We start from the raw sequence: 25,710 nt of genomic DNA, 5'->3' as shown, positions 1-25,710 counted from the left end.
GGTAAAGGGTTCGAATTTTACACTTTTCAGAAATATTTATTTTATATAAGTTGTGACAGATAAATTTACACGAAGTCACTGGCTATCGAATAATAAGGGATAGTAGTTATTTCTTACACAATGATGCGTGCTATCGGTGTAATACCAAGAATTTTAGGGTAGTCTAAACTTTAAGTGTGCACCCTTGCCACACAATACTCTATGGCTGGCATCCAATGTCACCGACAATGCACAAAAATTGTATATATGGAAGAATTGGCCGGTTGTCAGAGGAAGCTGCTGAAACCAGGAATAAACACTTCCGTTTATACAGACAAAATTTTGCAAAAAAAAAATTCAAGAGAAGCCTGCAACAGAGATGTATTAAACAGGTTATTATTAACTTCGGACCCATTAATAACCTGCTCCCGACCTAAAATACATAAAAATTTATTTTTGTTATATTTCATTGTTAATTATATCATATTAACTATATTAAATGGTTCTTCGACCAGATATTAGCACTTTATTTGTATTAACAAATGAAAATCACAATTCTCTGTAACCTAGTTCGGGGTCATATTGTTTACTCCATTGTTCTCGATGTTCTGAGGCATTAAACGTATATGTTGATATTCAGTGGGTTAACAGTTATTTTTTAAAGCTAATCTTTTGTTTCTCATGTAAGTAAATGATTCTGTTCTATTATGTATACTATCTCTAGTCTATTAAGTTTACTAAACCACCCTAGTTTTGCAATATTTTTTTGTACATAATTTACCATGATCTAAAATGTTTCCCCGTGTTTGTCGTACAGTATCGATCATCCAACTGTCGTACAGTGCCGACCAACAGACTGTCAACCAGTAGAGACATAAGGATAGGTATGATAACCGAACAAACAGGAAGCTAAGATTTAATGAACAAGTTATTCAGTGTGTTATTTGCAAGCAAAGTTGGGAATTTAAATTTAATTTTAATCAAACACGTTTATGAATTTCTGATTTTTATTGACTCTACACCCCAACATATAACAAAGAAACTTAGAGCTGTCGGTACTGCACGACTCTCCCCTACGTAACTCTGAATAGGAGAATCTCACTACGAGAATGGCGTAACAATATAAATCATGTAAATAAATCGACATATTTCTAAATTTTTTTTTTACTTCCTGTACATATTTTTGTAATATTCTTAAGTAAAACGTCCTATCTAGGATTTTTCCATTTTTCAAGTAATCTTGAAATATTTGAAGCTCCACACGTGTTTTACAATTTAAGTAAAATTAGAAATTATTTTCTTACAAGGATGGCACAAAGAAAATGATAAAACTTCAGTTCTCTCCGATGCTTCGAAATTCTAGGTAGAGCATTTTAACTAAGGAGGTCAGTATACGTACTCCACTGTGCGGCGCGGCGTACAGCGGGGCTAGCGAGGAAAAATGTCTTTAAAATGAAAGTTGTATTTTTGTGTATCCATCACTCTATCCTAAAATAACGTATCGAACCATCCAAACAGATACGTCATATTCATACGCTTTTCAACTGCCGCATGATACAGATTCACACCCACGCACCGCAATCCCGAGCAGAAAAAGATTTGCTTTATAATATAAGTAGATATAAGAATTGCGTATTCTACCACTAGGTACTTTTAAAATCACTGAAAAATTAGTAGTTTTGAATATCTGCATCAGTCATTTGTGGAAGCGGTCAATGACAGATTAATATTCATAAAGCATACGCATTCTGATAATTAGTATAACAGGCAGGCTTATCGACAGTTCAGTGTTTGTCTGAGGTAGAAGGCTCGATATAAAGCACAGTCAATATCGGCGTGTTTGATTCACAATTTTTTTAACGTATTTAACAAAAGTTAATGTGCAGCATAAACGTATAATTCCTGTAGAACCGGAAGGCAATAAACATGGGCGTGTTGGAACTGTATCATTATTGTAACACGGAATTGGCAGGTGAGTATTGGAACTTTGCCCGCCCGTTGCCAAGACACGCTTGATAATTTGTGGTGCGATCGAAACAGAATTGATTCCTCTTGCGAAACTAACTTGAATATTCGGATCAAAACGATAACGCCTATCCGCTGTGGAGTACACGTACGTATATTTTAAAATCTTCAAATCCGATTACCGGAAAATAAAACACAGAACTCCTCTCCATTTTAAACACGCCTTTGCACGAGGAATTTATTTATCTTCAATTGTGCCCACCCGTTCCCGTGGAAAAGGGCGACTAAATTTTCACACCACTTTCCAGATGTAAGGACAAACAGTTGGCTGCTGATGAGCTCACCTATACCGATCGCTGTCATCACGTTTGCGTACTTGTACTTCGTTTTACGATGTGGTCCCAGGTACATGAGGGACAAATCACCGTATTCATGCCGCACGTTCATTCGATTCTACAATGTCCTCCAAATCGTGACAAATTATTTAATAGTGTACCATATATTCGATGCTGGATGGTACGAGGACTATTTCTTCTATTGTACGAAGCCTGATTATTCCTTCAATCCGAGGCCGCACAAGGTAGTAGAAACAAGTTTGATTAATCATCGGTATCAGATTTTGCGCGCTTTAAATTATTTAGTAAGGTGCCGCGCAATTTCGTTGCAGATAGCTGAGATAATGTGGTATGTATTTGTCTTGAAGTCAATTGACTACATCGAGACTGTCCTGTTCGTACTGAGAAAGAAAAGTCGGCAAATATCGTTCCTGCACTTGTACCATCATGTTTCGTCGGCCTTGCTGGCTTGGCTTTTCACGAAATACTTTGCCCACGGAATGTCAGCATCACTTCTCGTTTGTAATTCCACAATACACGTGGTAATGTACACTTACTATCTGCTGTCCTCCTTCGGACCGAAGATTCAATCATACCTCCGGCGGATAAAAAGGATCATTACCATACTGCAGATGGTGAGTAACTAAAAGTCTCCATTAACTTCCTAAATTAAAGTGGTCAATTAGTATACGGGTAATGAGTCGCCACACAGCAAGCTCACAGTAGACCAGGGCTATTTAGTTGATACTGTTTTCAATTTTTTTTCTCACTTTTATTTGAATTAATTACTTAATACCAAATACGTCAAAATATACTTTGGTCCTTACTCTTTAATATATAGTTAGCGAAAACTTGAGAAAATACATACAAAATGAATGAAAAAATGTTATTTGGACGATCAATTTGGATGTGTCAAAACTATTTACGGTAATTATTTAGAACTTTCCCATCCGCGCCGATTTCAATGATTTTTGGATATATTGTCAGGGGCGCGATTCTGAACAACTTTCTCCTATACATGTTACCGCCGCTCGACCTTCGTTTCCGAGATATTCGCGAAAAATTTGACTTATTCCGACGCGACGCATTCCACTTCCCAACTTGTCCCGGGTATTACTATTGGTTGGGCCTAGATTAACGTGGGGGCGCGCGCCTGCCCGCGGGCGCGTAAAGCATGGTAGCGAACCGACATGAGTCGGGGTGTCGACGGGCATCCGCAAGTTTCTGGTTCAAATCTCTAAGCTCACATCAGCTGGCTATGGTGCTTTACGCGCCCCCTGCACTAATCTAGCTCCGACCAATACTAATTCCCCAGGCAAGTTGGAAAGTGGAATGCGTTGCGTCGGAATAAATCAACAGAAGTTTTTCGCAAATATCTCGAAAACGTAGGTGTTGCAGCGGCAACATGTATAGGAAAAAGTTGTTCAGAATCTTGATCTTCATAACGTATCCAAGAATCATTGAAATCGGTGAGGATGGAAAACTTCTAAATAATTACCGTATTTACTTTTTCTCTATATAAACGAAAACACTTAAAAACGATTGTTAACGTCATGGTCAGAGTTCGGAGGGAGTCGGCTGCAATGATGGAGGGGGAAACACCTACAGGAGCGGTGGTTATGTGTGCATGAACTGCGCCTGCGTCAATCACGCACACATAACCACCACTCCTGTAGGTGTTTCCCCCTCCATCGTTGCAGCCGACTCCCGCCGAACTCTGGTCAAGGTACACCAAACTTCACACATCTCGCTCAAACGGAGCTACATATATGCGGTGTCGAGATATTTCGTCTGTTTCAACTAGCCCCGATCTCTCCTATCTTCTGGGGTTTACCTGAAAAGATAGACAACAAAAAGGAAAACAAGAATCATTCATTTTCACTTTAAGATTTTCACTTGTCACAATTATTGTCTCCTCGAATTTTATACATATCTTGTTCGTTTTTTTCTACGTGCAGGTACAATTCTGGTGGCTCCTATTCCTCTTAACGCAGATTCTTAATCCTGGCTGTTATAGGATTTATCCCGGATCCATTATTGCAGGCGGAATTATGGTAGTGAACTTAATCATTAACCTGTCCCTATTCTATAATTTTTATAAGAAGTCTTACTGTTCAACGGAAAAGAAGGTGGAATAGATATTAATGGTCTTAAGTGTGCGATAAATGTATTAAAATCTAAGATGGATGGTAGCACAAATAAATCGTCAGAATCCGATGTGAAATTGATTACAAGCGCCCAGGCACTTTAGAAACACGTTCCTATGTTCTTAGAACGCAGACACATAGCTACGTACGCGGTTTGTTCGGGTAAGCAGCAAAACGCACATTTGTTTGTTCCAGCAGCATTATTGGTATTCCGAACGCGTAAAAGATGACTTCCTCCCACGGGATAATATTCCTTGAAAGGAGTTCGGGTTTTCCTTCTGCCTTGCTTTTGCGCTCCCATTTCCCTTATTTCTCGTCGCGATTATTCACCTACGTGCCAGTGCAACGAGCCTATATAAATGACATTCCTATTTGCCGCTAGTGCTCCCAGCGGTGACACAGGGTCGCCGCTATTTTTACGCGCATCCAAGCAATCAATTTCGCGAGTCATTGGCACGCCGTTCAATTAAGCATTGATACGACTCGCTCGTAAAGACACTTTTACGGTACTCTTATTTCATAACGGCAGAAATTTCTATGTCCCAGACATCCCTTATTTCTTACAGGCATCGATGGAAGACGTAATGTAATATCGAATGATTTATGGACGATGTGCCTTGAGTTATTGGAATTTTCATTCTGAGATGCAAGGCTCTTTACGAGTGATGAGAGAAGTATTGGTAAATATTTCACTGGTTTTTAATTCTCCTAGCCCCGGAACTTCAGGTTGGACCGTCAAACGCGTTTTAATCTCAGGAGCACCACTTTAAAGCAGGAACTGGGGACCCCAATGTCCTAACCTGGCTTATCAGTCTTGAGACCGTGCGAGAGACTCGCTTAAGAGCATGCTGTGAATTCAAAGGCCCCGTCACGGTGTAAATGGGAAGCTGGGCATGAAGACTCAGGCCTAATAGTTGTGTTCATAGTAGGCCCTGAAGAGATATGTAAAGCTGCGATCCAACGGCGCGTGGGATCGCCCCTTCAGAGTCGAGCATTACCCTTTGTAGCACAGATAGAAACGAAGACATTCTCAGCGACTGGTCCCTCGGCAAATTGATATGCGAGGGGCACAGGTTCCTGTGATTATTAGAGAACACAGGGTCGATGACAGGGCCTTGCATCACAGTCAATAAAATCTCCACAAAATTACCTTTTTTAAAAAATATACAAAAATGCGCGCCAAGTATACGCGCGCGCCAAGACGAACAAAAAAAAACTGTCGTAAATTTATTACGTGCTATATTTAGCTTTACAAAAGTAATGATATACAACAATAGCGCCAATTATAACAATGGCTACTTATACAAACAAAAAATCTATTAAATAATATTAAGCAGATATATTTTTACACAAATAAATATTTCAATACGAATATATATTTTATTAGAAATACTTGGCGCTGCGGAACTAAAAAAATTTTAATTGTCTTGGTTAATAAATAAAACAAGACAAGACACCACTGAGACCGGAAAGAAAGAAAAAGATTTTAATGCAATTTATATATATTTATTCTGTTTAGCAACACCAATTCGGGGCGCAGCGCCAAGTATCTCGAATAAAATATTTATTCGTATTGAAATATTTATTTGTATAAAAATATATCTGCTTAGTATTATTTAATAGATTTTTTGTTTGCATAAATAGCCATTGTTATAATTGGCGTAATTGTTGTGTATCATCTTCGCGCGCGCGTATACGTGGCGCGCATTTTTGTACCGTCTTTTTAAAAAAGGTAATCTTGTGGAGATTTCACACATTTTGTAGTACTAATTACAGGAGAATATGTAGCCCGCCACATAAGAAGTACAAGTGCCAAATGGCAGCATTCTTCTTTCAGTTGTTCCATAGCGTGGTCATTTTTGTTGGCTTATATATTTACTATCGTTTTTTTGTAAGAACAAAATATAAAGATCTTTAGCACCCCTGCGCCATTGCCTTCTTTTTAATTTGCACATCATCAGCTTCAATCCAACTACTAGTCATTCTTTCTTCTTTATAAAACTAACAAATGTGCATGTAAATTACAACAATTTGCAAGTCTTTGGTAGGCACTTTGCCTATGTTAAGCATAAGTGGAAGTAGACCGTGATTGTATAAGCAAGTAAAACAACAGGAAGATATTAGACACGTTGAAGCATATTCTAACTTGTAACGCCAACAATTAGAAATATGAAACACATCTGATTTAAAATATTCTTCTTTGCATCCAATCTTGTTGTATTACTTGTTATGCATTTAATACGGTTTACGTCCACTGACACTTAACGTAGGCAAAGTACCTACCAAAGAATTTCAAAATGTTGTACTTTGCTTGTTCGTTTACGTTCAACTCACAAGGGAACCTGGAAATTCAAAAAATTCCCCTTTCCCGAACCCGGAAATTTAAAAAATTCTGAAACTTTGTGAATATGTAGGGAATTTCCTCCTGATTACAACGGAATTTTTGTTGGCTGCCCAAATTCACTCTAAGGGGGTGTAATTGACCCCTGAAAATCCGGTTATTTTCCGGTTATTAAATCCGATTTTGTGTTATATATCGTGGACTGTAAAATAATTTTTTCACCAAATGTTAGATCTAATTAAAAGAAGTAACTTTTGTCTTGAAACTTTCTTTCTATCTCTTACAGTTCCCGAGTTATAACACAAAATCGGAAAATAGCCGAATCTTCAGGGGTTAATTTCACCCCCTTCGAGTGAATTTGAACAGTTTCAGAATTTTTTGAATTTTCGGGTTCGGGACCTTCCCTTGTCAGATATGTTTGATGGTTCTAATCGTTGGCGTTATAAGTTATCCACAGAATCTGTAGAAAATTCCGCACCTAATTACAAGGTTGCTTTATTTCACTACATTATATTTATTATCAATCTATTGCAAAAAAAACTTGTTATACCAAATTCTTTCAAACTTTGATTAGATGATTCTTATAGAACTAATTCGCTATTGGTACTTTTTACTTTCACTAATTTCATACATAAGCATTTACAAAGCCCATAAACAACCACACTAGCTAGGTTATGTTTACCTTGACAGTGGCGCCCTCTGTCTGGCTGTCACGTGACAAAAATTTGTTACGCGATTGGCCGAAACCTTCGTCCAATGAACGGCGTGCCTGAGAGACATTTCTTCACCCTTTCATGTTCCCCTCTTGCCAACACTTGACGACGACGATGCTTAATTTTAAGAACGTAAAATTCGGCAAATTGCAACTTTGCATTTAAATATCTCAGCTCGTAAGGCACGTAGGAACAAAACGAAGACACTTTTCTTATGTAAATGAAACCCAAGCTATCCATTAAGACCATTCGAAATCTAATCGGATCAACCATTATTGAGATTCGGTAATCGAAGGGTTCTTGATAGCGGGTCGTGTCGTAATATAGACACTCCGAGTCTCTCGATGGACAATAAAAGGTATAGCATACAGAATAGCCGAGATGTATATTCGAATCGAAGACGTTCGGAATACGTCAAGAGTCAATATTATGGGATTCCCGCGTAGCAACAGGCCTGTCGCAACGCCAAGCCGCACACGCATATACTGGCGCGCACCTTGAAAGAATTGCAAGGTTAAAGGTCTCGGCACACTTATCAGTTCCGTGCCAATTCCGTGTCAGCGTTTCAGTGGTGAGAAGAAGAGGGGCGTACAGTATATCTTAAGGGTACTAGACAGTCGTTCTTGTCGAAAGCAAAGCATTTCTTTTTCAACTAATTACAAAGAAATAAATTGGAACTGAGACTTGTTCTCTGACACAATGTCAATTAACATATTAATGTTTAAAAAAGCCTCAGAAGCCTTTATTTTTAGAGAACCTTCGAGTGATGGACAATAACTTAGTTATTCCTAAATATTTTTAAATAAAAAAATTACGATGCACGGTACTAGATGCAATGCTTGAAAGGAAAAAAGATTTTTTGAGAAATGTGTTATAGCTTTCGAGTGAAAAATTTCCAAAGACCACCCTTTTTTTCGGCCTCCTGACTGAGCGTCATTCCTTAAACACGATTCAGTGTGTCTTGTCGAACAAACGACATAACTGTGACCGAGACTGGTTCACATGTTATACATTACAAATTTTTTTATTCTTTTTTAAACGATTTTATTCAGCTTCGATCCTCTGTTTGATTGTTCGTATTATGTATGTCCGTTTGTCGTCAGATGCGATAACCCTTCTGCTATGACCTGCTGGACTGTAGCAGAGACATGCTCTAACAAAGAAAAAAGTGTATAAACGTAAATAATAAAAAAATCTTTATCATTCGTAATTTTTGTAAGTGCTGTTTCTCGGATAATTTAGTTTCTCATATATTAGAACGTAAAAGTGCCGAATTTTGTATATTAAAAATAAGTTTGGAGGTTTTGACCACGAAAATGGATGTAGTTCTTCAACTGACATTTGTATTAAATTTGTAAAATTCGAAATTTTCATTTCTGCAGTTTTGGCCGTAAAATCGCAAAATCTCCCCACTGTGCGAGGCGATATTAGATGCACTCTACTTCACGTGGGAAAACATCTGTTCCGTGTATCAAGAAATTACTGTATACACCATTCGAGTCGACATTAATCGAATCACGTTCCGTCAATCCGTAAGAACTGCCGAGTTTCGGTAATCCGGAGCGGCGACGATCGGGTCCGAGACCAATACGTTGGTAATCTCGACGATATTTAAACAAGTGTGCCGTGTCCCGTTGCGGTTATGACCGAAATTGCTTTCCAGATCCCAGAAAACCTATACCGCGGCCACGAAAGCGCCTACTCTCTTTAATCACGCCGGGGTGTTTCAATTTCTCCCGTTCCTAAGGAGATTAATCGAGAGGCTCTCCCCAATGTTGACCAGTCTCTCTGGCCATTCAGTCCCAGTAGTTCAAATTGCCAACAGGCAGTTAGTTAGTCACTGCTTCCACTAATCTCGCCGATATTAATTTGGATGCGTGGAACGCGTGCACGCGCGCACAGTCTGCCGGCCAAGTGGGCGCCCGCTATCCGGATGACGGGGCGTGTGCGGCTAAGTACACCAAGTAGGCCGCCAAGGCGGCCAGCTGGCTGCTGGGCCGACGATGATCAACTGTGCTGCATAATAAACGGATCTGTCGACGTCAACGCCAGAAGGGTCTAGGAAACAGGTGTCCTGTCTGCGAAGTCGCGGACAAGCAAACGACCCGTCTTGCTAAGACGCTGCAGAGTTTGAGTAATCACGCGTTAATTGTGGATTATTCGGTGGCCAACCGCGGGGCGTTGAAACCAGCAGCCTGACGAGCCTGTCCGGTTCCTTTCAGATTAAGAACCGCGTCGTCCTTATGCGCGCTGAGTCGATATTTATGGGGTAAATTCGCCACGAGATTGCGGTCAATGATCACTTTAGAGGGTGCATTGCGATGAGGTTTCATTTCGTGCGAGATCTTGAAATAGGAGCTCCCTAGAGACCCAATCGCGAAGTTGGAAATGTAAGAACGCCTTATGGTAGAAGATCACTTGTAGGGTAAAGTAGCCGAATACGACGACCTCTCCTAATATTAGATCGCAGCTCATCTCTGCCACAGAACTCTTGAATGCCATAGCGATGCTGTTTCTTTGGTAACTAACCGCGTATTAGTCGTTTTGCTCGCACAGTGGCATTGTAATTAATTGAGCGTTTTGAGCAAGCACATATTTCTGAAATACGTGGCAGAAAGTTTTTCAAGTGGTTCGATTAAATTACAAATACCTCTAAAGTGGTAAGTGTCTAATGATTTTCACAAATACTGTTGTATAGTGCTTGCAATGGAGTTCAAGGATTACTAGCTGTATATCATTAAACGATGAAGACTTAACTTCCAAGCTAATTAGTAGCAATCGTGTTATTGGTTCCAAATATGAGACCCGTGAAAGTTCAACTGATGAGAGTGAAGAAGAAATTTTTCTGAATGGTGAAATTGATTCAGAAAGAAAATTATGATATAGAATGCTTGTTTTGCACAGGTCTTTATTCTTCAGATGTGCTAGGTGAACAATGGGTTAAGTGTACCTGTAAAGTGTTACGATGGGCGTGGTGGGCCCAGGAAAACTTCGGTAATGAAGAAATAGATTTCACATGCCGACTTTATGAAAAAGGAAAGAAAAAATAAGTTTCAGGAAAAAAAAACTGGGTCTCATATCAAGAACCAATTTTTTTTATCTGCCTATTTGAATCCTTCGTTTTTATCTTATTATAAAGAAACCGAATTTTTGTTACAGTACTTTCCACTAGGTTGCTGAAGAATACATATTCTAGTTTTAAAACGTGTATCGAATTTTAATAAGAGTGTTCTCAGTCAAGAGTTACGATGTTTTTAATAAATGGGTCTCACATTCGACTACTTCACCCCACTAGGTCCTTTGTCTAACAGATTCGTCCTCTTTTGAAGCCAGAGCCAACGTAGTTTCTAATATGCTGCGATTCGAAGTGTTTGGTCGTGCGTTGTCCCCAATGTCTACAGTACGCTCGGTCCTTACGTGATTCGATTATAGCCAGCCAGGACTGGAGAAAGTAGAGGTCTACAGACCCGCACGAGTGGTCACTAATTAAAGACACTTGTAGGTCTAGATTACTATAGATGGTGATATTGAAGATGACGCTTTGGGAGCGCTAAGTGGTAATATTCACTTCAGTCGATTGCACGAGGGGAAGGAGGTTCAGACGCGTAGCGGATGTCTCTACGCGGGCATCTGTTATTCCGGCTGTCACTTCACTCGTATCGTACCTCCTACCTAGCTCGTTTATCATCAGGATAGATATCTCGATTATGCTCACTGAATATTGCGCGTGTGTATGCGGGCTGGTTTATCAGCAGCCCGAATTTCAGCGCCTGATCGTCGCTCGATGGAGCCATTCTGTTCGGAAACCGCATCGCCGCGAAAAATCCCTATCGAAAAGGCGTATAATTCAAGTGGAAAATCGTTATCTGCCAGGAAATTGCAGTCCGTCCCACCGCGACGATCGAATGACTGGGATTTGCCATTGATTGCGCTGGATCGGACACGATGCTCGCAAATATCATACTTTTATTTTGCCCTCTATGTACTCAGCAGCTTTGGAACAATGCACAGTGGGGACATTTCGCGATTTTATGGCCAGAACCACAAAAATAAAATTTTCAATTCGACAGAATAAATGCAAATGCCAATTGAAGAACTAATATGAGTATCAAATGCCACCAATTTTACTGTTGAATGTTTTAATACAAAGCTCGTATAGACTCGCAAATGTTTATGTTCATGTGAGGTTAGACCGATCGCAAAGAATTAATTCACATTTTCAAGTTGCTTCAGACAGTCATATTGTGTTATCCAAAGATCTGAAAATAATTTCAAGGCATGGATTAAATTCCTAGTGGTGCGTAAGATATATTTTTGTCCTCAAAATAATTATGTTTCGGTTTTTAATACGTAATTTATACGATTTTTAAAGTAGTGTTTTAGAAATAAGCTTTTCATATAAGAATCAATTTTCAATACACAAAATAGTTATCAATCCCATAATATCCTGCAATGATTGCATTTTTAAGGGGTCATGCTCAGTTAGGAGGTTGAAAAAGGGGTCTTTGGAAATTTTTTACTCAAAAGCTATAACACATTCCTCAAAAGAAAATTCCAATAACTAAGTTACTGTCCATCTCTCGAAGGTTCTCTAAAAATAAAGGCTTCTGCGGTGACCACTGCTGGTCGAAAGTCGATCATCTAAAATAAAAAATTCAAAAGAATTTACTTATTATATCAGCTTCGATCCTCTGTTTGATAGTTTGTATTATGAATGTTTGTCGTCAGAAGCGATAATCCTTCCGCTATGCCCTGCTGCGCTGTAGCAGAGGCATGCTCTAACAAAGAAAAACGTATATAAATGTAAATAATAAAAAAATCTTTATCGTTCGTAATTTTTGTAAGTGCTGTTTCTCGGATAATTTAGTTTCTCATATATAAGAACATAAAAGTGCCGAATTTTATATATTAAAAATAAGTTTTGAGATTTTGACCACGAAAACGGATATAGTTCTTCAATTTTCATTTGTATTAAATTTGTAAAATTCAAAATTTTCATTTCTGCAGTTCTGGCCATACCAAATCGCAAAATTTCCCCACTGTGCAATGGCGAACAAAAATGGATTGCGCATACTCTACAAAAAGCGATAGCGGATCCGATAGTTTCTGAGTGGTCAAGCCGAATCTACGATAATACAATGAAAATCTTAACAGCTGTCTAGTAAAAACCACGGGGATACTATTTTTAATCAAGAGTACCGCCAAAGGAAGCAAAGGTAGGAGAAGCGAGATTAAGAAGCGAATCCCCAACGGAAGTCACGAAACAGTACGGCTGATGGTAGACTGTAAACACAAGGCGGAAAGTAATAAAACTCTTAATTGGAGAACAAGGTGTAAAGTTAAAGAAAAGACTAAAAACACTTCAGTTAATGATAAATGATTTGCTACAGGACTATTGCGTCCTTCATTCCCTTTAAATGGATATAATACGTGGAAATCTGTTGCACAGTGCCGAGCAGTTCTCTTTATCGATAATGGAGCAGGAATTGTTACAAAACAGTGATCTAGAGCAGTCGTAGATTTCTCTGTGCCCTATTTTATGCTCTACGTTCACCTCCCAAAGCATCGGCACGCAATTATCGATCAGCCTATATATTCGTGTTTGTTTCATTTTCGCTGGCAGCTTGGCAACATGAGCGCGAAAGGAACGGCGATAGGAAATCGATCGGCCGATTGGTTGGCTCTGGGAGGTCGACTAGACGATGGATAAGTACCAATTATTAGAGTTACCTGCACGTGTATCGTTCGTTACCCGATTAAGGTGGCTGAAAAGGAATCCGATAGGAATCCGATGAGTCTCGCCGACCGTAGGAAAAGCCATTACCTTCCCGGCGCTGGCAACTTATGGCTACTGTGTACCCGAGCCACTGTACAAATGCGCCAGTACGTATACGGTTACTTGACTGCAATACCGCCGAATGTATCGAGTATTCTGGACACAATATGTGCAGCCCATACCCTGAGTGTACAACACTGATTCCCGACCCCTGTTTGTCGAGGCCGCCATGATTGTTTCGTAAAAATTCAGGAGGTGCGCAGCACTAGGCAGTTCTTCAATTACAATTTTCACCTTTGACGGTAAGAATATTCGAAACGCTCTGCTTAAACAGCAGAGTTTCTTATAAATTTGCAAGAAGCCAGCGCGTGGCACTGGCTTGAATTTGCCTTCTCGTTGGGGATAATTAAATCATTTCGAGAAACAGGTACGTTTTATTGTATTATTTTCACCTTGAAGCTGTATGCAGGCTCTAGTGTCACTCATTCCACATAGAAACACGACGTTACTTCGCTTTTAAGTTAGGTACGAGGGAGGAATAAAGTCGGTGCCAATGGAATAAACACGAGATCCTAGGGAGCTGCCGCAGGCAATTTCAAATTGTATCGCATCCCCGCAAAGTCTGGGGATGTAATTTCTTCCCAAAGTCGGCGGTATTCCGGCAGTTTCGGCAAAACGACGCTCTCCGCAACATTCTCCGACGAGGAAATTCGTTCACCGTCTTCTTCTACCCTCGACTAGCTCTCTTCTTTTCATCATGCCGCACTACATTTGTCATTCTCCGCTCTTTATTTCACCTTTGAGGGGATGCAACCGCAGGGGCAACAGTATTGCCGGATCTTTACATTTTTTCTAGTATAGACGATCGTCGTATGCAAGTGCCTATGATAGATTAATGATATCTTTATTTTATTAATTTCAGACCATTGTATGCAGCACGTATCGGAATTATATTAACCAGGTGAACACTTTCTTTTCAGAGACTATTACGTATTTTTAATAAATAATGTGGGCACGTTCTGGAGGGTTACCAGTAATTAGAGACACGGGAAAAGACCGTGCCTACCTGGGCAGCAATAAGTATTAAGTTGTTGCAAATGAAGAAGCCGTTTTCTAGAATTTAAACTTCTCGGCTTTGTAGCTTAGCTCTTTCCCGTGCAGGTGGTGTTGTATTTGCATTATTTGAAAAGTACCCGTCTCACACGTGATTTGGCGTGTACAATTTATGTCGCATTGTGCAGTATACGTAATTAAAAACCGTTTTAATTGATCATGGAAAAGAAGGAAATTCGAATAATTTACTTGTATGAGTTGAAACTTGCTCACAGTGCGGCTGAGGCAACGCGGAATATAAATACTGCTTTCGGCAATGGTGCTGCAAGTGATCGGACCACTAGGTGTTGGTTCGAAAAATTTCGTTGTGGTGATACGGGCCTCGAAAATATGCCTTCCGGTCATAAGCCAACAGTTATCGAAAACACTATTTTGAAAGACATCGTTGAAGAGGATTCACGCCTAACTGTTCGGGAAATCGCAGTGAGAACTAAGATTCGCTATTCAACTGTTTCCCGACACCTACAGGCCATGGGAGAAGTACAAAAGCTGGACAAATCGGTCCCACATGGACTTACCGAAAACAACAAAATCCGCCGCTTGGAGATCAGTTCTTCTTTGTTTTCTCGTCATAATAATGAAGGCCTATTACATAGACTAATTGTACTTGTGACGAGACATGGATTCTTTATGACAATCGTCGTTCTGCACAGTGGTTGGATGCAGATGAAGCCCCAAAACATGTGCCGAAAACCGAACCTTCATCCGCGAAAGATTTTGGTGTCTGTATGGTGGTCAGCGAGGGGTGTTGTGCATTTTCATTTTTAAAACGAGGAGAAACCATAAATTCAGACAATTACTGTCAAGAAATTGATATCCTGTATGAAAAGCTGCGTATTCAACAGCCGGCATTGGTAAATAGACGTGTAACGGTAAATTGCAAAAAATTAATAGAAAGTATGCCGAAGCGAATTAGTGCAGTTTTGCGAGCAAAAGGGTTGTGGACGAAATATTAAAAATAAATAATATATTAAATATTGCCAAATACTGGACGTGGTGCAAAACCGAGTCAATCCATTTTGTTTGACAGTGCTAAACGAGGAGAGATTAATTATTGAAAAAATTTCTGATGTTACTTCTAACTGTAATAAAACTTCCTGTAATGTTCATTTTTTAATATTCTTCTACATTCTTAGCAATAAATAAAGGTTTATACAAAACTAGTGGTTATTGGTTCAGTTATGCTCCTTACTGTACCTATTAGGTTTGTCAAATAAAAGTTTAAATTAAAAAATCAGAAACGGCCATTTCATTTGCAACAACCTAATACACACTGAGGAGCGCGTTAACGAGTGTTAGTCCTTACGCGTATATGCATGTATACAGTCGGTGTCGAGCTTTGGAGCGAATAACTTATAACTGCGTGATCAACAACAGCTTGCAGAATAAACGAACGTGACGCAATCCTTTCTCACGGAAAAGAACGAAAGACCGATTTTATTCTGAACCCGATTTTATTCATATCCCCGATCCTCATCCCCCATACTCCCAAGCCTACCATCGTTTTTTTTTTTAAATTATCTTTGCTATATAAAATTATAGCAAAGATGCTCATACCTTTTTGTGTCTATACTTCATTACGGATTTGAGCGCCGCTTTTCCTTAATAGATTCCTTAGCAATTCCTTAGCAGTGATTCTTTTACTTTTCATAACCTAATCTAGTATTCTATCACGTGCTGTATGAATAATTATATTTCGAGTGTTCCGTTTAGTTCTGTGATTCTAAAACGAGGAAGCGGACAGTTTGTAAAGCACATGTTCGGCAGGTACCACTTTCTGCGTTTTGAAGCGTCACTGGAGTCAGAGAAACAGTAGAAAAATATTTCCGAAATGTATGGAGAGGGTGCCGCTAAAGTTTCGATGCATCGAGCATGGTTTGGACCAAACTCATTAAACGCAACAGATGAGGCGACAAGCCTGTGCTAGGCAACTCGCGGCGAAGTTTAATGTGCCTGAAACATGTAATCTTGAAACACTCTATAAGAGTAATGAAGCGACATCTAATAAAAGAAGAACGTACCAACTTTCCGTTCAACCCAACACCAACGCAAATGTGGCGCCGGCCTAAGGCGTCCGCCTGAAAACTCGCGTCTCGCCACTACTTTCCAAATGTGTTGATCGTCACTGCACTTACTTCCCATTTCCAAGTATAAATTCCTACGAAGTCTGATTTTCTTAATATCCAGATGCTAGGGGTTAAAGTGATTACCATCTTACTAAATACTCTCCTGCGTATGCGTGCGCGTGTTTGTCCAAAAATCGCGTTCATAGATCAGTTCTAATTTACATACACGTCAAACGTCTGTTTGCTGTATAAATATGCCCCACTAAGAAACTATCGCCTGTGATTAAAAAATTCGTTTGAAATTTTCCCTTCCACGCACGTAGCCAACTCTGTTCGTCAATGTACACATTTGTCTAAGTTTCCTAAAAGTTAGTTTGTAATTATAATGGTTATTGTCGCAATGAGAACTCGCCGCCAACGTCAAAGGTTCTTGTTCATTATTCATAGCACTACCTAACACCTGATTTCCCACCGCTTACCTAACAATTAAACGGAACTCGTGGCTTAAGAAATGCTGAAACCTTTGACTGTTGAACAGCTACTTAGCGCTCGTGTCACACCAAAAAGTCCAATAGCAGACAGCAATATCAGTGCGGCTTTAGCTACTTATAATAGCATGTTAAATCCAGATTTGATAATTCCGGTTCTTCGGTATACGTAATGAATTGGAAGTGTTAATACAAGTCACTGTGCAAAAGTTTCACTCCATAGGGGACTGCGTGCATACCAACGTGACAAGCAGAAGCGTTGAATGAAGATATCGAAGGTGTTAAGAGATTCGAAACCACAGGCACGAGAACTAGAGCATAATATCTGCTGTGTTTCTGAGCCAGGTAAATTTGTTTATCTTCCTGCGTCATTATTCAGAGTTTCTCGGGTCACCCTGACGCTGCGAGTCCCTCCCTTCGAGATGGCAGGAATCGTCTGCGACCTCCGGATCAAGGTGAAAAGAACTTTAAAGGGGGAACTAAATGAGGAAGAAGGCTGAATGATGCTGGATGATGGAAACCTGGAGGATGCTAGGATGAAAGAGGATACTGCTAGCCTTCTTCCACGACAGCCAGAGGGGAAGGAAAAATGGCATACAGATACAGGGAGAGAGGGAGAGAGAGAGATTGTTTTATTATTTTCCTTAAACACAGAATCGACGGCGGGAAGAGAAGGAGGTCGGTTATAAATCGCAACCCCGCATGAATATCCGAGGAGAGCACCGCTTCTTTGCGCCTTTTTGCTAAACGCGCCCTCGAAGCTTTTCTTCCTGTGACCCCCTCGGCCCCCTCCTCTCTTTCTTCACTCTTTCTCGGTCATGCTGGGCGTCGATCCGTGAATCCGTAAAGGTGCCGAAGCGATATCGCCCGTCCGTAAGGTCGACCAAGCTTTTTCTGTCACACCTTCCTGGCTATCGCGAACGACCTGGTTTCCGGCTCGCCTTTCGTGCGTCGAGAAAATTTCTGAACCGACCGATATTCACGCTCCGTGGAATTTCAGGCTGGCTACGGCAATTGAACGTTTTCCTCAGTTCATGTTCAGCCGAATGAGCCCTTCAACATAATCGGGCATATAGTTAGTGGCGCGAACGCTAGAAGACGTACAGTAGCGCCCGCTTAGCTGACGCGGAGTCATCCACACCAGTTGTTGGAACTGGTTGCTCTGGGCTCCGAGCTCGCCAGGGTCGCGCGTTATTTACACCCGAGATCGACAATGATGCAACTGCTAATAACCCACCGAAATAATAAACATCAAAGTTTTATGATTCTCACTTCATAGTCACGAAAGTGCTTTCATCGAATTACTGAGGCACGTGCGATGAAAATGATACCAAACACGATCATATTTGAATAATTTTGAGGTGGACGTGCAATATGTAACTTTATCTCATTCGCTTTCGTCGCGGAGGCGACGCACTCACAAGGAGAAGTTCCCAGGTGTCCGCCTCCGATTGCTTTGGTTTTTGAAAATGTTTTAGAGCGCCGGAAAATAAGATATACGTGTTCTTTTGTAGCGATTTGTTCATATATTTAGGGGATGAAAGCACCCCTCAGGGTTATAAAATTTCAGGTGTTTGTCTCAGATTGCTTGGTTTTTTGGATATGTTTTAGAGGACCGAAAAATAAGAAGTACGTGTCCTTTTACGTTGGCCCGTTTTCATATTTAGGGGGTTAAACTACCCCCCAAAGTTATAAGATTTTCAAGTATCCGAACCTGATTGCTTTGGTTTTTGAATATGTTTTAGGGGACCGCAAAATAAGAAATTCCTGTCTTTCTATGTTGGCCCATTTGCATGTTTAGGGGGTGAAACCGCCCCTCAAAGTTCATTTGGGGTACAAAATTGTGTTGAATAAAACTTGATATAAATTGCGTCATAACTTGCTGTATGGATGATGTTATTGTCGCTAGTCACCGTTATTAGTGGATAAACTACCCAAGGGGTGGTTCATCTCTCATTGTCAGTACCGATGGGAGGACCTAAAACCACTGATGTGTCCTCCAAAAATAATTTTTTAAGAAATTTATGAATTTTTTCTACACGTTTCAAGTCTCTCAAATGCGCAGTTAAACGATTACGGCAGCGCCGTCCAACTTGCCTCTTGGGAGGCAAAAGCCGTCCCCCACCATCGTCCGCCGTTGCCATGGCGCAGAGACGCGGCCGATTCAAAGTAACAGTGAACCTCGGCGTCGCGCGTGTCGTCTGAGCTTCCTTGTCTACGGAAATATCGCGGTCTCCTTTTCAGCGTCGCGCGGTTTCCTTGGCGACAAGTCACGCTGCTCGAAAGGAAGGTTGGAAGGGGAAGTAGACGCGTGAGGGGCCCCTACGCTGGACAGCGCTGGATTACAGGTAGGTTACTCCCTAGTAACGATGACTGACGACAAGAACATCGTCCATGCGGCGAGTTACGACGCAAATTAAATTCATATCAAGTTTTATTCAACACAATTTTGTACCCCTTATGAACTTTGCCGGGTAATCTCACCCTCTAACCATGCAGACGGGCCAAAATAAAAAGAAACGTATTTCTTATTTTTCAGCCCTACAAAACATATCCAAAAAGCAAAGCAATCATAGACGAACACCTGAAAACTTTGAGGGGCGGTTTCATCCCCTAAATCTGAAAACGGTCAGCTAAAAGAAAAACACGTATATCTTATTTTTCGGGCCTCTAAATCTGAAACATATCCAAAAATCAAAGCAATCGGAGGCGGGTACCTGGGAACCTCTCCTTGTCAGAGACGAGCGAGCCGAAAATACCCTTGGTAGGAGACGCGATCAGGTCCTAGGACTGTGTCAGTTAACCGGGGATTAGGTACTGTATTTGTCGCGTGCGCTTAGTTAACGACAAGTGGCCTAGTAAAGTTTAATGCAATGTGTGGCTGTTAATACAGACTAGCTATCCCGAAAATTTGAAGGCAATTGCAGAATCAATAGCAGTCTCTTCGAATCTACCATGCATATAACCTTAACAACTGAATTTCTATTACGTCTCGTAACGGAATGCCTGCTTTCAGATAAATTATTTCATACACGTCAGCAACATTCGCCGATGCACTTTACAACGTATCCTCGAGATAAAATTGCAAGCGTATTGGGCAGGCTCTCTGTACAAGACATTGTCCCTCGAGAAATCTAAAATCTTAAATCTTCCGATTACTTGGGACGTTCAGTTTCCACTTGGACGGCCACGCTGCTGTCATCTCCGTCGGGAATACTTAGAGATGCGATCGAAATTCCATTAATGGTCATTCTTCGTTATCGCCCGCCGCCATCAACGACCTTATCTAAATTGAATTTCCACAGGGGGGCGAATTATTACAATAACAGAGGGGAGTCTCGTCTACGCCGCGGCGGCCAAAGAAATCATACAAGATCTAGTCGAAGTCAGTGTCCACCGACTGTGCACCTGTTCACCCGCCGTCCACCGCAGCGAACGCGGAACGCGCGCGGTAAAACTGCCGACACGACATTCCCCGCCGATCGACTATCAAAGAAACGCACTTTGGCTGAAAGTAACGAGACTCTGGAGATGACGAAGGGAGGAGAACTTGCGATAACACCGGCGCAGGGGTTAAGGCGATGGCGGGCTCAGGGGAGACAGGGGAGAAGAAACGTAGATTTACAGGAAAAGGAAGAGAAGGGCATCTGGAGAAGAAAGGAACGGCGGCAAAAGGAGAAAACTGGGCCAACCGCTCAAAGGAAAGAGCAATCGCTTGCTGCGGTTAACGAACGTGACTTTGCTTCCCGTGCTGGGAACGGGAAGAGGGAACGAACGACCTTCCTTTAACGAGTCACGAGTCACGAGCCAGCTACAAGCACCCCGATGATCCAGTAGGATCATCGTTTACTCGGACAAAAAAAGGACCAGCATCGGCTCTTTCCCCTTAATTTAAGTTGCTCCCTATCCGTGCGAAGTGCACCTCGAACCATGGGGTAAGGACCTGTCCAAAGACCGTCGTTAATTTCATTGCCGCCACTCGGGCCGCTCCACCTCGACAACGCCGTTCCCGTTTTTCGTCAACGGCCCACCCTCTCACAGTTTGCGCCTGTTCGGTGAAATTTGCTGATCCATCGACAATCTTGAATCATAATCGTTCAGTCCTTCTTGCACCGTCAGTCGATGGGAGGCCTTTGACGACCCCTCGTCGCTTTCAGCCTCGTTCTGGATTTGCATTGGGTCTTATTCTCGCGCTGGATCCGATCTCTTTGTGATTGGACGGTGAAGCAGCTGGAAGTTGAATGAGAGGTCCCGAAGAAGATTAGCTATTTCAAGGGTCCGTCGATCTAATTCTTCATTAGATCTCGTTCCTGCTCCATGGATGAATACGTCGCCTATACAATTTCGAATATGGCATGCCGAAAAGAGCACGATCAATTCTTATCGCGATGGTAAATATCAGAAGCCTGTCTCGCAATCTAGGCGATTTTCTTCCCTGCGCATTCGACGTGGTTGGTCGAAGCTATTGTAAATAATTACGGGTTTATTCCGAGGGAACGTTGTTCAATAATGAAGCAGCTCCTCCTATCTCATTAAACAAAGGGCGTCGATCCATTAGAAGTGCCTGCTTACTCGGCAGAAAGCAGAAATCGTTTCTAGCTTTTAGCTCCCTCTCTCTCTTCATCCACCGCCTCTCACGCGTAGTGCCGCCGATCATTTGAGAATCTGAGGAGGGCGTTTGCTAGTCAATTTAATTACGCTCGCTCTATCCATCCTCCATAATGCTTCGCAGTTATTTATTTATTTAGAAACGAGACGAGGGCTCCGCCTAGCATCGGAATCAATTTACGCGGCATGCGCAGTTGGTTCTGCGATACGTTTACTATGATTCCCAATGTGGCAGCGGTGAGTGGGTGTAATTTTCAGTCGATTTAGATACTCTGAATTTTGACTGTGAATAATGGAATAGGCGCAACCACGTTCCACGCTTATTTCTATGAAACATTCACCCCTATTTTTTTTTTTTGCCCCGTTGTTAATCTTCTTTTTAATAGAAAAGTTCGCAGCAACGTTTTTCATTTATGAGAAGGTAAAGAATAATAAGCGCATTTCATGATAAAAACTTTTTTAATTAAAAATTCTGGCTCGTCGATACGTACATTCGTTCGTTCTGAAAGCCCTGCAGGCGTTTTCTTTTTTTTTTTTATATCTTAAATGATTAAAACACGATAATCAACGCGCGGAAGATTATAGGCTGCTTGGTAGTTCTCCGTTGAAACGAGTACTACGATTAATAATACATTCAAAGGAACGAAAATATTGGCTCCGGGTAATGAAACACGGAAACCTCCATTTTCTATGGAATTTCGAATACCTACCATCAAAACAGTCTGCTAATTAAACGAGGATATGACTTTACTGAAATGTAACGTAATACCGTACCCAATTGAATATGATATCCAACATGCTAATTAATTATGATGCTTCACTTCTGCGAGAGAAACTTTCTTGTTCCACGTTTCGACACATTTTTAATTTAATGCTCGACGAACATACGATTTAAAGTAATTAGTAAAAATATTGGATATTAATATTTTCGTGTTATTACTGTACCTATAGGCCGGCCCGTTGTCGACGATAGAACTGAAATGGGGGTCATTTTTCATGGAAAAATATAAACTTCAAAAATACTTCACAGAGGACTTGTGGTATAAGCAGTACGAACAGCTGCAATATCGATGACAACGCGACTACATAACGCGAACAAAAGTTTATCTGACGTATTTCTGACACAAAGTACAGCAAATGACCACTGTGCGTTTGCTCGATTGAAACGATGAATTATATAAACGAGACCTATCGAAGCGTTCCGATTTCTGTGTCTTCCTTAAACAGGTAGGAATAGAACCAATTTATCAACACTTTGGAAACACGGTAACACCGTGCATAGGTTGCTGATCCCTCTAATAAAAAGCTATCGGATGCTTAAACTAGCTTCGTCTCTTCGTCACTTAATCTTCAGCGTCCGTGTCACGACCCAACAATGGCAGTTTCATGCTGTTTAATTGTGTAATCAACTGTTTGTCTCAGGGCAACTAGCCACGTGGCTGATGCTAGCTGATGAATACTAGAGAGAAAAATAGGAGAGGATGTTCCATTGCGAATACAGTTTCATACACCATACTATTTACTGTAACATTTGCGTTACGAGAGTACCTATCCTGTAAGCCGATGCATTTAAAAGAGATAGGTACAATGTACTGACCCTTTACTTATCGTTTTCCTCTGACTTTCTCTGCAAACATGAATTAGACTACTATCCAAACGCTGCGTAAATGTAAATACTGCGTCATCCCTGATATCCATCGCCATCTTAACTAATGCGTCACCTATCCAAAATCCTGCATTTCTGCCTTATCCCGTCATCCCTTCTGTTATATTCCGAAACATTTAAAACACCATCGTATCCCCTTATCCAAGACCATTACTATTCCAAAAGCCACCAGTCTCACAAGGGGAGGCGACAGCATGTGGTAGACACCGATTTTGATGAGCCTTGGCACGATGGATCTATGTCGAAAGTAAGTAAACAGGTGTCCGAGCGTTTCTGCTAATGGGCCTTAATAATAGAGGTATTTACGTGGAAATTATTAAAAATTTCATAGCCGCCGTGGGGTTTTGATGGGTAAAAATCCCACACTACCCTGGCGCTCCCGGGGGATTCCCCTCTGAAGGAGTCGGGGTGCCTTTTGAGGATTTCCCCAAGTTAAAAAAAAAATAATAATTTATAAAAAAAATTTATAAAGTTTTTTTTAACGTTTCTTCAAAAGGCACCCCGACGCCTCCAGAAGGGAATCTCCCGCGGGCGCCAGGGTAGTGTGGGATTTTCACTCACTAAAATCCCACGGCGACTATGAAATTTTGAATAATTTCCATGTAAATATCTCTATTATTAAGGCCTACTGGCTTCGGAGTCGAGTTCAAAACAGTTGAATCTCCAATGTTCTTAATTTAGTTGAATAAATATATTTATAAATGTTATTCATAAAACCGTTAGTTAAATTATCCTTGTGTCCATTACACCAGGTACATTTCGTTCTGGCAGCAGAGAGACTTCTGTTTTCGGCAGGATTTGGAAGAAAAAGAATGATCCCTTTGAAATGGTTATCAAAGGAACCAATGCCGAGCATTTTGCATCGCAGCTTCGAGGTACGTATAGGAAAATTATTCCCAAGCCCTTCCGCGAGCAGGTTTTTCTCGTTGAACGCGAGGTTATAGATTCTCCGGCAATCTATTTTGGAATTAAAGGGGCCTCTTCCTTTTGGTGCCGGGGAAAATTAGAGTTCCGAACTCCACGTAGCAACGGGGAAGCAACTTTACGGTTCGTCTGCGTCGACGGTGCATCGTAATCTCGAGAATCGTCTGATCGTGCCCGTTCGATTGGGAATTCGTCGCCGTGCACGAAATTCCGGATGTGCACGTGCATATTGGTCCAGTCGACGTGAAAATTTCCCGGCAACTGGTCCTGCTCGCACGCGAATAGCCGCGACTTACGAGGTAATTCCGCGGAACAAGTTTCGCAAGTCTACAGCCACTCCAGGACGCGAGTTAAGGAACTTTCCCGCTCGAATTTCCTTCGAGCATACAAGATAGAAAGGCCCCACCCTTCCACTCACTCTTAACGAGATTGCAGAAATTTCGAAAAATTCTACGAATGCCACCTGACGTTTCACGAGACCAAACCGTTCCTTTCCTCCTCCCCCACCTTTCGCTCTCATTTTTGCTTCTTTAGGTCCCATCAAACTTATTTCAACTCCGAGCGGAAAAAGGATGAAATGCTCTTCAACAGTAAGCCTCCGGGATATTGTAGAAGAATATCGTCTGAATTGGTCCTCTTGTTAATGACCGATATTTTTATTCCGTTTTAGTTCTCCACTGGTAAAAGCGGACGGACAGCGTCGTATATGGTAATCATCGTTTTGAAGAGTATACGCGCAGAAGTAAGAAGGAATGGAAGAAAACTCGCGTAAATGGTTGTTTCACCCGACTTACTTTATGATTCGTAACCACTTATGTATTCGAACGAATCTCGGCACAAAAGAAATTTCTCGGTAAGTACTGACAAGGGAACACCGCGAAACCAGGACTCACCGATTGGAACGGAAGTTCGTGGGTTTTTAGAGTGACTCAAAGCAAGAACAACGGTGTGTTTCATGTGTGAAAACTACCCTCAAAGTCAAATATGTCTGTTCAAATTTAAACCTCTCTATTATATGAAAATACATTATAGTAAATGAATGGATAATTCATTAATGATTGATAATAATTCGAAAAAATTAATGATAATAAATGACGATACTAATGAAATGCCAACAGTGGGTAATATTAACCATTACATTGAAAAACTGACTGAAGCAATAATATATTTCACAGTGACTGCAACCAGCGAACACTGTTTCTTTCATACCTTGATCAACGAGACAGTCTAAACATGTCACTGCGAAGACTGATCGACAGATCACACGACATCATTAGTATTATCATTTATTTTCATTAATTTATTCTAATTATTATCTATCATTAATGAATTATCCATTCATTTACTATAATGTATTATCACATAATAGAGAGATTTAAATTTGAATAGACAGATTATTCTTTCTCCTTCCCTCATTTTTCTTCTTTCCCCTGCTCCACCTTTGTTGATTTTTCATGGTCAGGCCAGCTTTTCGAAGCATCTTTAATTTACATTTGTGCGAGCTTTGTGGCATATACTTTCGATCTGTATAAAAAATCTGCGCGATTCCATCATCAATAATTGAATAGCGTTCCTTGTAAGTAGTACGT

General features: G+C 40.9%; 2 protein-coding genes and 2 long non-coding RNA genes across 21 annotated transcripts in view; 2 read left to right on the top strand and 2 right to left on the bottom strand.

The window, feature by feature from the left end:
- Positions 1–25,710, bottom strand: part of LOC143375392 (CUGBP Elav-like family member 1-A) — a 628,399-nt gene that overhangs the window by 212,810 nt on the left and 389,879 nt on the right. The window lies entirely within an intron of this gene.
- On the top strand, positions 1,779–4,496 carry LOC143375464 (very long chain fatty acid elongase 4-like). Its single transcript, XM_076824580.1, has 4 exons — positions 1,779–1,951; positions 2,253–2,524; positions 2,612–2,914; positions 4,238–4,496. The coding sequence occupies exons 1-4, from the start codon at positions 1,906–1,908 to the stop codon at positions 4,415–4,417; spliced, it is 801 nt and encodes a 266-aa protein (XP_076680695.1). The 5' UTR covers positions 1,779–1,905; the 3' UTR covers positions 4,418–4,496.
- LOC143375499 (uncharacterized) lies at positions 14,101–14,333 on the bottom strand. The gene is made up of 2 exons (XR_013086912.1): positions 14,215–14,333; positions 14,101–14,138 (listed from the first exon to the last, which is right to left on the bottom strand). It is a non-coding gene; the product is annotated as an uncharacterized LOC143375499 (long non-coding RNA).
- LOC143375488 (uncharacterized) lies at positions 20,372–24,979 on the top strand. 2 transcript variants are annotated; one of them, XR_013086907.1, is made up of 3 exons: positions 20,372–21,952; positions 22,483–23,113; positions 23,950–24,979. It is a non-coding gene; the product is annotated as an uncharacterized LOC143375488 (long non-coding RNA). The 2 variants fall into 2 exon arrangements; XR_013086905.1 differs by having other exon boundaries at positions 20,372–23,113; positions 23,950–24,420; positions 24,792–24,979.

The sequence above is a fragment of the Andrena cerasifolii genome, chromosome 1 (assembly GCF_050908995.1).
Source record: "Andrena cerasifolii isolate SP2316 chromosome 1, iyAndCera1_principal, whole genome shotgun sequence".
Classification (NCBI taxonomy): domain Eukaryota; kingdom Metazoa; phylum Arthropoda; class Insecta; order Hymenoptera; family Andrenidae; genus Andrena; species Andrena cerasifolii.
The sequence above is the reverse complement of the archived record's forward strand: the minus strand, read 5'-3'. Positions and strand labels throughout refer to the sequence as shown.